Source organism: Manihot esculenta, chromosome 5 (genome assembly GCF_001659605.2).
Source record: "Manihot esculenta cultivar AM560-2 chromosome 5, M.esculenta_v8, whole genome shotgun sequence".
Lineage (NCBI taxonomy): Eukaryota > Viridiplantae > Streptophyta > Magnoliopsida > Malpighiales > Euphorbiaceae > Manihot > Manihot esculenta.
The window spans coordinates 20,905,689-20,915,941 of NC_035165.2; the positions used below are offsets into that span (position 1 = coordinate 20,905,689).

Here is a 10,253-nt window from a genome sequence, read left to right on the forward strand (position 1 = left end):
ATAAAATTAAATTGATAAAAAAAAACGCATCTCATACTTTAAATTCTTATAAATATTCTTATAAATGATGGTCTTATATAGTATTTTAATATAATTTAGGAACAAATTTGAATAAAAAATAAATTGTAATATTTTTTCCCTCATTATATAATTCAGAAATGAATTTCACCATTTAACTAATAAATTTTTAATCAAATATGTGAAATTGCAAAGTTCACAATTAAAGCATGATCTTATGTTTGCCTCACCTTTGAAATGTAGAAGTCAGGAGATAAATTATATATTTAGCCAAGATAAAAACAAAAGATAGTTCAATTGCTGTTTACTGATGAGGAACCCATATATTCAATCTAATTATGTAAACCCCTAGCCTCAGGCAGTTTCGACGTCCCCACAACTCTCCACATCCCATTCTCTCACTTTCTCTTCCTTTTCAACATTCTTATCAACCAAACAAGAAATGGCACACACACTTAGCTTTCTTGCTTTCACACTTTTCTCCATTTTATTTGCTTCATCATCTCATGCAATAGCAGGATCAGCACCGTACAGTGTGCAGAGGTCTATGTATTTACAAACAATAGAAAACCATGTGTTACGAATAAATCCCTTTCAAATTCAAACTAACTGCAAAAATATCAAAAACAAAATAGTATTTGCACACTAATCTATGGATTAAGGGAAGATCCATTGCCCAGTCAATCGTTTTTCTAGTCTAAAGAGGTAAGGGATAATCACGAAGTGGTAGAGACAGGGCTTGTGCCCTAAGGTTGAGCTAGAAAAAGGAGTGAGGAAAATGAGAAGCAATACTTTCTACAATTTCCTTTTCAAAAAAGAGTTAGAAGAAAAAATCAAATTTGCCCATGCGATCAAAATTTTCTTTTAATTACTATTATTAGAAGGTCAAATAAATCTAAATAAAATTAAATTGATTAAGAAAAATATAATCTATATTTTTAAATTTTTAAATGCCATGGCTTTATTTAGTATTTTAATGATAATTTAAAAATAATTTAAATTAAATTATAAATTTGATATTTGTTGTATAATTTAAGGCTTAATTTTGACAATTAATTTTCAATAGAACATGTGAAAGTGCGACCTCCATGATGAGAGCACCACCTTATGTTTGCCTCACCCTTGAAATGTGAAATATATTACAACATAATCAAATGTAAGCTAGCTTTGTCTTTGTGTGTGAAAGTGGTTGATGATGGTGTTGACCTTAGACAAGTTTTACAGACACTTGTTTATATCCAGATACTGATTTCATGGTCACACTTTGCTGCTATAATTACAAAGATCACATGTTAATTATCAAAGTTTGGACGACTTGCTTAGGCTACCATGAACTCATGCCAATATTTACGGTTGAATTGATGATTTTGTGGGACTTTTTACGAAGCATTTGACCCCCCCCCCTTCAAATCATGCCCCAAACTTCTTTTACTTTTAAAAATTTTTAATATGTTATTTATTTCATTTATAAATTTCATTGTCTTAAACTCATTTTTGAGTTTTATTTTTTATTATAAAATAGAACTTTTGTCACAAAAGAAAATAATAAAACTGAAAGTGAATAAATGTGTATGCACGTGTACAAACAAATTTTAGGGAAGCCAAGTTGGGTTGAGTATGGTAACCACGTGAAATACTAGGGTTAGTTAAAACGGTTAGACAGGTAGAGTGTTTATAGATATAGGCAAATGACATCAAAAGTACAAAATTTCAACCAAAACGGATCATCACCTTCCTTTTTTTTCTTTTTTATTTTATTTGTAATGTTATGGCCCATAATTTTCGGAAATACGTAGAACCGATGATTTCTTCTCCGTTTTCTACTCCACCTGTCACGTTTCCGACCATTTCATTTCCAAATTTGTTCACTGCAAATTATATCATACCTCTCATGGATTACGACTAATGAATACCTCTACCCAATAATTATCGAATTATTTACATGTTATATTTTTTACTTTTTATTTTAATTTTTATAGTTTAACATAAGCGACACCCTATTTTTTATATTTTAAAAATTAACTATAATTTGTAGAAAATTAAGAGTTAATCCCTACTTTACTCACTGTTGTTATATTATTCTAAAATAATTAGTTTTATATATTTAGAATATAAAAACAAAATTGTTTTAACATATGAAATTATAAGACGAAACCTTTAATAGAATAAAGAAATACTATAATAGCAAAAACTAATTTGTTTGCTTTTTAAATTATAATAATTTAATAGTTGATTAAAAAAAATAATGCATAGGTTTTATCAAAATATAACAACTAAATTGTAGTTTAACATTTTAATATTAATGTAATATTCATTCTTTTCATTTTATAAATATATTATTTTAAATCAATAATATTGAATACATCTTAAAACATGGAATGCATGCACGCCATGGATTCCTTCTTCCGACGAAATCAGCTGTTTTATTGGACGACCTTTTTTTCATGTTATATTTTCTTGTTATCCGATTCTTCAACTGTCACGTGAAAATCAAGAAAAGGATTTTCCATTTTCAACCAAATGAATAAGAAATAAAGTTGATTTAAAAAAACAAGAAAAATGTTGAAAATCTTTCAAATTGATGCTTCTTCAATTTCTTTTTCTACCTTAATATTCTTTTCAAAATCATCAATTGGGAGTCTCTTCATCCTTAATTTTTTGTTTTTTTGCTAAGGTTGGCCGGTTCCCTCCACTTGACCTATGAAGATAAAAACAAAAGATAATTCTGTATATTACTGTTTACTGATGAGGAACTCCATCTAATTATTATCTTATTTTAAAATTATTATATATAAATTAATTGTTTCATTCAATTTAAAATATTACTTACTAATGAGAAGTTAATATTAAAAAAAAAAAGTGAAAATCCTTAAATTTCTGTGGAAAAAGGCATTCAAAATCCTATATAAACCCCCTCACGCAGTTTCGACTTCCCCACAACTCTCTATATCGCATTCTCTTACTTCCTTTTCCTCTTCAACATTCTTATCAACCAAACAAAAAATGGCAAGCACAGTTAGCTTTCTTGCTTTCACATTTTTCTCCATTTTCTTAGTTTCATCGTCTCCTGCAATTGCAGGATCAGCACAATACAGTGTACAGAGCTATGGTGCCAAGCCCGATGGCACAACTGACTCAACCAAGGCCTTTCTTGCTGCATGGGCTCAGGTCTGTGGGTCTTCGGAAACTGCCTCTCTTTACGTGCCTTCAGGGAGGTTTTCTCTAGGCAAGGTGACCTTTCAGGGCCCCTGCAAGAACAGTGCCATTCTAGTCACTATCGATGGTACCCTTGTGGCTCCATCAGATTACTCGGCTATTGGTCATGAAAAAAATTGGCTAATGTTCGAGCACGTTGATGGGCTTACCGTTTCCGGCGGTATACTTGATGGTCAAGGCACTGCGTTATGGTCTTGCAAAGCCTCCGGCAAGAGTTGCCTGTAGCCGTTAAACTTGTTTTGATTTAAAGTTATTTATTTTATTAATTTTACTTAGTCAGCTGTGAATATTTGGTAGTGCCTAGTTTATAGGGAATAATGCTGTTACTGCAGATTATTGAGCAAATCTGTTGCAACAGATTATAGTAGCTCTGCTTATAAATTTGTGTATCTATTTTAGAGGTTATTATCGTGTGATCAATACAAAAGCTCTTTTCCTCTAACTTCTGTGTTCTAGTTTTATACTCAAATAATTTGCTAGCAGTTTTGTTCTTAGGTACTCTGATTATCTAACACTTGGTATCAGAGCCTTAAGATCAAGGCCTTACTACATGTCTCACATTGAAGTTGAGAAAGCATTGAGAGAGCAGAGAGAGAGAGAACAAAAAGAGAAAGAGCAAAAAGATAGTGGAGAAACCTCTAATGAAATGAATTCTTCTACAGGTACTGATGTAGCCCTGCTCCCTGAAAAAGAAGGTTCAGTAACCTTGAAGTATCCCTTGCTGACAAAAAGCAATTATGCAGCATGGGCTATAAAGATGGAAGTCTTTATGATGGCTCAAGGTGTGTGGGACGCAGTAGAGTCACCGGGTCCAGTTGATAAACGGAAAGATAAAATGGCACTAGCAGCCATTTATCAAGGTATAGGAGAAGATACCTTGCTTCAATTGGGCGCAAAGAAAACTGCGAAGGAGGCATGGAACATGCTGAAAACCATGAACCAAGGGGCTGACAAGGTGAAAGAGGTTCGAACTCAGACTTTGTGGAGAGAGTTCGAAGCTTTGAAGATGAGTGAGTCCGACAATGTTGACGATTTTTCAAGTAAGCTCACAATTAACGTCAACAAGTTAAGGAGTCTCGGAAACACTGTAGAAGAAGAGAAAGTGGTCAAGAAGATGTTACGGTCTGTTTCATCGAAATTTCTTCAGATCGCGTCAACCATTGAAGAATTTAGTGACCTATCCACCAAGTCAGTTGAGGAGGTGATAGGTTCACTCAAAGCTCACGAAGAGAGACTGCTGAGTTGTGGCGGCAGATCTGATGAGACGGTTCTTCTTACTAGAGCAGAGTGGAAGGCGAAGGAAGATGCCAAGAAGAACAAATGTAAATCAAAAGAGACCACCAGTTCAAGAGGTGGATATGGAAGAGGACGTGGTAGAGGCAGGAATTACAGTAATCATCAAAGAAAAGAAGGTGATTCACAACAGTCAAAGAAAAAATTTGACAAGTCAAAAATCAAATGTTATGGGTGCGGAAGAATGGGGCATTTCGCATCAGAATGCACCTCAAAGGAGAAGGAGGAGCAATCAAATTTGACCGAAAGAGATGATGAAGAACAGTCCCTGTTGATGGTTGAAGCTGTTGAGGTAAATAATCAGAATTCGGATCAAATTTATTTTGAAGAATCTACCCTGATGATTGAAGCTGTTGAATTGAATGGAGAACAAGAAGTGTATGTTGCTGCCACAAATGGGAGTTTGATGAAAGGAGCAGGTTGGTATCTCGACACAGGAGCTACTAATCATATGACAGGTGACAAAAGTTGTTTTGTTGAAATTGATAATACAATTTGTGGCAAGGTTAAATTTGGTGATGGTTCTGTAATTAATATACATGGTTTTGGGTCAGTAATGTTTCAATGTAAAAACGGTGAACATCTAACCCTAACTAATGTATATTATATCCCAAAATTAAAAAGTAATATAATTAGCCTTGGCCAAATTGATGAAAGTGGTGGCAGAATTTCCATTGGAGGAGGAATTCTAAAAGTCTATGACAACACAAATAGACTTATAATCAAAGTGGAAAGGCAACAAAACAGACTGTATATCGCAGAATTGCAGATTGCAGAGAAGATTTGTTTGATGACCAGCATCGGTGAACCAAATTGGCTTTGGCATGCTAGGTATGGCCACCTAAACTTTCAAGCTTTGAAGAAGCTGGCTAAAGAGAAGATGGTGAAAGGATTGCCAAATATCACACTTCCAAATCAAGTCTGTGATGGGTGTGTGCTGGGCAAACAACATCGAAAACCTTTCCCACAAGCAACGATGTACAGGGCCAAAGAGAAACTTGAACTGGTGTATGGCGATCTCTGCGGTTCAATCACACCGACAACAGCAGGAGGTAATCAGTATTTTATGCTTCTTGTAGATGATTATTCACGTTACATATGGATCTTATTATTGAAAAGCAAGGGTGAAGCATATGAAGCTTTCAAGATATTCAAGAAGAAAGCTGAAGCTGAGTCAGATACAAAGCTGAAATGTTTCAGAACAGATCGTGGTGGTGAATTCCTCTCATCTGACTTCAAAAAATTTTGCGAAGATGAGGGGATTAAGCGCCAATTGACTGCACCTTACTCCCCGCAGCAGAACGGTGTTGTAGAAAGGCGAAATCAGACTGTGGTAGAAATGATGAGAAGCATAATGAAAAGCAAGAAGGTTCCAGCAAACTTATGGGGTGAAGCAGCTAGAACTTCAGTCTATTTGTTGAATAGATGTCCAACCAAGAGTGTTGAAGGTATGACTCCTTATCAAGCTTGGTATAACAAGATACCAAATATACAACATTTAAGAGTATTTGGTTGTCTTGTTCATACCAAGACAGTGAAATCCCATATTGCTAAGTTAGATGACAGAAGTGAAAAAGGAATTTTGCTTGGTTATGAAGATGGCTCTAAGGCATATAGAGTTTATAATCCCAGAAAAAGAAAAATCTTAATCAGTAGGGATGTGATTTTTGAAGAAAATGAAAGCTGGCCGTTTGATGAAGAGAAGGAACAACAAGACTGTACAGAGATGTTTACCGTACAGATAAATGAATTAGGGGGTGAAGGCATACTTGAAGCAGCAGATGCGTTAAAAACTTCTTCAACGCAATCTACTTCCCCAGGTACACCAATTTCAGAAGAAAATTCTCCTCTAATTCAATCACCTTCTTCAGCTATTTCAGGTTCAGAAACGAGCTCCACTCCACCAAAGAAATTCAGATCGTTGCAGGAAATTTATAATGAAACTCGTCAAATTGATGAAGAAGCTGGGTTGTGTTTCTTATCAATGGAGGAACCAACACGCTTTACAGAGGCAGTAAGTGACGAGAATTGGAAGCGAGCTATGGAATCTGAAATTGATTCCATTCAAAAGAATGGAACTTGGGAGCTATCTGAGTTGCCGAAAAATCAAAAAGCAGTTGGACTCAAATGGGTTTTTAAGCTGAAGAAGGATCCAAACGGCAAGATCATCAAGCATAAAGCCCGTTTAGTTGCAAAGGGATATGTGCAGAAGTATGGAGTTGATTACAAGGAGGTCTTTGCTCCTGTAGCAAGAATTGAAACTGTCAGAACAATCCTTGCTTATGCTGCTCAAAAACAGTGGAGAGTTCACCATTTGGACGTGAAGACGGCATTTTTAAATGGAGAATTAGAAGAGGAGGTGTATGTGAGTCAACCAGATGGCTTTGTTGACAAGAATAATCCACAGAAGGTGCTGCGTTTACACAAGGCACTATATGGTTTAAAACAGGCACCGAGGGCCTGGAATGCTAAACTGGATCAAAGTTTAAAGTCACTTGGTTTCAGCAAATGTTCGTTTGAACATGCTCTATATATGAAGAAGGAAGGAAAAGATGTTACAGTGGTGGGAATATATGTTGACGATTTAATTCTCACCGGCTCAAATGGGTCTCTAATTGAAACATTCAAATTAGAGATGATGAAACTGTTTGAGATGAGTGACTTGGGTCTGCTGAGTTACTATCTTGGAATTGAGGTAAAACAAAATTCTGATTGTATATCTCTTTGTCAAGCAGGTTATGCAATCAAAATTCTTGAAAAAACAGGGATGCTTAGTTGCAACAGTACTCGTATTCCAATGGAGCCAAAGAGCAAGCTAAAAAAACAAGACGGTGAGCCACTAGTTGATGCCACAGAATATAGAAGAATTATTGGGAGTCTGAGGTATTTGGTGAACACACGCCCAGACCTTGCGTACTCTGTTAGTGTAGTCAGCCGGCACATGGATGCGCCAACGGTAACACACATGAATGCTGTGAAGCAAATCTTAAGGTATATAAGAGGAACTACTGGTTTGGGTGTTGTTTATAAGAAGAATCAAGGAAATGAAGAACTCATAGGTTACAGTGATAGTGACCTTGCTGGAGATACTGATGATAGGAAAAGTACCTCTGGAATCATTTATTTTCTTGGAGAAAGTCCAATTACATGGGTTTCACATAAGCAAAGAATTGTAGCATTGTCTTCATGTGAAGCTGAATATATAGCAGCAACAGGTGGAGCTTGTCAAGGGATTTGGCTCACAAAGATAATTCAAAGTTTGAGTGGAGATGATCAAGTCAAACCAGTTCTGAAGGTTGATAACAAATCAGCTATTTCGTTAGCCAAAAATCCAGTCTTCCATGACAGGAGTAAGCATATAGATACAAGAGTTCATTTTATCCGTGACTGCGTTCAACGAGGAGATGTTCAGCTTGAATATGTGAAGACTGAAGAACAAATAGCTGATTTACTGACAAAACCACTTGCTCGACAAAGATTCATTGAATTAAGAGACAAAATTGGTGTCAAACAAGTTTAAGGGGGTGATTGTAGCCGTTAAACTTGTTTTGATTTAAAGTTATTTATTTTATTAATTTTACTTAGTCAGCTGTGAATATTTGGTAGTGCCTAGTTTATAGGGAATAATGCTGTTACTGCAGATTATTGAGCAAATCTGTTGCAACAGATTATAGTAGCTCTGCTTATAAATTTGTGTATCTATTTTAGAGGTTATTATCGTGTGATCAATACAAAAGCTCTTTTCCTCTAACTTCTGTGTTCTAGTTTTATACTCAAATAATTTGCTAGCAGTTTTGTTCTTAGGTACTCTGATTATCTAACATTGCCCCAGTGGCGCAACGGTAAGCTCTACAGCTCAAGCACATGATTACTTAGGAAAGAAGTGAGTAGTTAAAACATTCTAATGGCTCTCCTTGTTTTGTATGTGCAGTCAATAGAATTCTCCAATTCCAATAACATCCAAATCAATGGATTAGCATCACAAGATAGTCAGAAGTTTCACATTGTCATCAACGGCTGCAACAATGTGAAAGTCCAAGATGTGAAAGTCTCTGCCGCCGGCAACAGCCCGAACACCGACGGGATTCACGTCGAACAATCAAATGGTGTCACAATCTTGAATTCCAAGATTGGTACAGGTGATGATTGTGTATCCATTGGCCCTGGCACCACTAATTTATGGATTGAAAATGTTGCTTGTGGACCTGGCCATGGAATCAGGTAAAGAAAGTTGTTACTTCATACACGACCATATATTATTTTTTGTTCAATGTTTGTTCACATTATGGTACTGAAATTTTTCAAAAATGTGATTTTTCCAGCATTGGAAGTTTAGGGAAGGAACTTGAAGAAGATGGAGTGCAAAATGTAACGGTTAAGACTTGTACATTTTCTGGCACTGAAAATGGTGTGAGGATTAAATCTTGGGGGAGACCCAGCACTGGTTTTGCTAAGAACATTCTTTTCCAACATGCTGTTATGACCAATGTCCAAAACCCAATTGTGATTGATCAAAATTATTGTCCTGGTGACAAAAATTGTCCTAATCAGGTATAATCTATAACTCTTTAGAAAAAGAGAAATCATTTAATTATTTTATATGTTGAACTCCAAATAAATCAATCTACTTGTTGAAATTGGACAGCAATCTGGTATTAAAATTAGCGATGTGACGTACCAAGACATCCATGGATCATCAGCAACAGAAGTGGCAGTGAAATTGGACTGTAGCAAGAAGAATCCATGCACTGGGATTGAATTGGAGGATGTGAAGCTCACTTACAATAATCGGCCAGCTGAAGCTTCCTGTACTAATGCTGCCGGTACAATTTCTGGCTTTGTTCAACCCTCAAGCTGTCTGTAGAAGGAGGGAATGTTTGGCTTCAGGATTTTGAATGGTGACAATGTTTAGGTGTAAGAGAACTAGCACATAGAGTCTACTGAGCTTGGTCTTTGGTTGATTAAACTGGTTTATTGCCCGAGTCTGTGGCTTTTAGGTTCAATCTTGCTTGGTTAGAGCCCGACCCTGCAATGATATCCTTTGCTTCTATCTCGTTAACTTGTTATGAGAAATATATTTTATGTTACATCTTCCTAATTCTCTACTTTAACTTTTAAAAAAAAAAAAAAAAAAAAGAACTCTAGTTGACTTATTATTTTACCTTAACTTTATAAATAGTCTTATGAAATTAAATGATTAATTAATTACCAAATTCATCTTATAGAAGATTAGAGAATAAGAAGATCACAGGGAAGGAAGTTTGGGAGAGCTAGAGGAAGGAGGAACAGCAGGGGATTTAGGGTTTGAGTCCATTTTAATTCTAAGTCGCGAGCCAATTGTTTTATTTCTGACTATGTCCAAATTTTATTAGAGTTAGTTTTCTCTAGAATTTATTTATTTAATTTCGGTTTGGGTTATTAAAGAAAAAAAAATTACAAATTGACGGTCAATGTGAGGGAATAAAAAGAAATGCCTACAAATTTACAAGAAAAAACACAGAATAGATAAAGAAAAAAAAAACCGAATGAGATACATTATCAGCCAAACGGTTGCTTAATAATTCATAAAGTTTACATTAAATTATTATTAGGTGCTGTAATTTAGCACGATTAACTACTTGATATTTTTTTAAAGGAAAAGCAACCTATTATAAATTAGAAATATCATTCAAAAGTACATAAAAAATGAATAAGGGAGGGATTGTTTTCCAATTATTAGAACTTAA

At 35.2% G+C, this 10,253-nt stretch overlaps 1 protein-coding gene across 1 annotated transcript; it reads left to right on the forward strand.

Moving 5' to 3' along the window:
• Positions 1-3,021: 3,021 nt before the first annotated feature.
• LOC110615169 (polygalacturonase-like) lies at positions 3,022-9,608 on the forward strand. The gene is made up of 5 exons (XM_021756895.2): positions 3,022-3,448; positions 8,350-8,369; positions 8,459-8,748; positions 8,850-9,078; positions 9,173-9,608. Exons 1-5 carry the CDS (start codon positions 3,022-3,024, stop codon positions 9,389-9,391), a joined length of 1,185 nt encoding a protein of 394 aa, XP_021612587.1. The 3' UTR covers positions 9,392-9,608.
• The last annotated feature ends 645 nt before the right edge of the window (positions 9,609-10,253 follow it).

Excerpts from the sequence above, each read along its gene's own strand:
- LOC110615169 (XM_021756895.2), top strand. The coding sequence starts at position 3,022 with ATGGCAAGCACAGTTAGCTTTCTTGCTTTCACATTTTTCTCCATTTTC. Across the intron at positions 8,749-8,849 it reads GGACCTGGCCATGGAATCAG|CATTGGAAGTTTAGGGAAGG; the intron begins GTAAAGAAAGTT and ends TGATTTTTCCAG. Across the intron at positions 9,079-9,172 it reads ACAAAAATTGTCCTAATCAG|CAATCTGGTATTAAAATTAG; the intron begins GTATAATCTATA and ends GAAATTGGACAG.